Source organism: Mandrillus leucophaeus, unplaced genomic scaffold (genome assembly GCF_000951045.1).
Source record: "Mandrillus leucophaeus isolate KB7577 unplaced genomic scaffold, Mleu.le_1.0 Scaffold1074, whole genome shotgun sequence".
In the NCBI taxonomy this organism is placed as follows: domain Eukaryota; kingdom Metazoa; phylum Chordata; class Mammalia; order Primates; family Cercopithecidae; genus Mandrillus; species Mandrillus leucophaeus.
Window position 1 is genome coordinate 94,581 of NW_012098921.1, and position 299 is coordinate 94,879.

Consider the following 299-nt stretch of genomic DNA (forward strand, 5'->3'; position numbering starts at 1 on the left):
CCCTCTGTGTCCTGCTGCCACGCCCTCTGGCTCTGATTCTGTGTAGCTGACTCTCCCCTCACTGAGAGTCCTCCTGCCCTCCAACTGCCCAGGCTCCTGCTGCCCTTGGTGCCCACAAATGGGCCGACCAAGCCCAGGTGGCAGCATCTCCCCATCCCGTGTCCCCTGGCCCAACCCCACTTCCAGGAGACGACCAGGGTGCCTAGCACCCGCCCTGTTCTGGCCGCCATGTGGTGGCCTCAAGTCAGGCTTGCCCTTTTTGCACCCTGGTCCAGGAGGCCTCCAGGGAAACCTCCAGC

The 299-nt window shown here is 64.5% G+C and overlaps 1 protein-coding gene across 1 annotated transcript in view; it reads left to right on the top strand.

The window, feature by feature from the left end:
* LOC105543691 (ubiquitin carboxyl-terminal hydrolase 6-like) overlaps positions 1-299 on the top strand; it is a gene marked incomplete at its 3' end in the record, with an annotated part of 24,456 nt that overhangs the window by 9,012 nt on the left and 15,145 nt on the right. Inside the window, exon 6 of the mRNA XM_011985711.1 lies at positions 47-243. Coding sequence (XP_011841101.1) covers positions 47-243 — 197 coding nt within the window. The remainder of the gene's footprint in view (positions 1-46; positions 244-299) is intronic.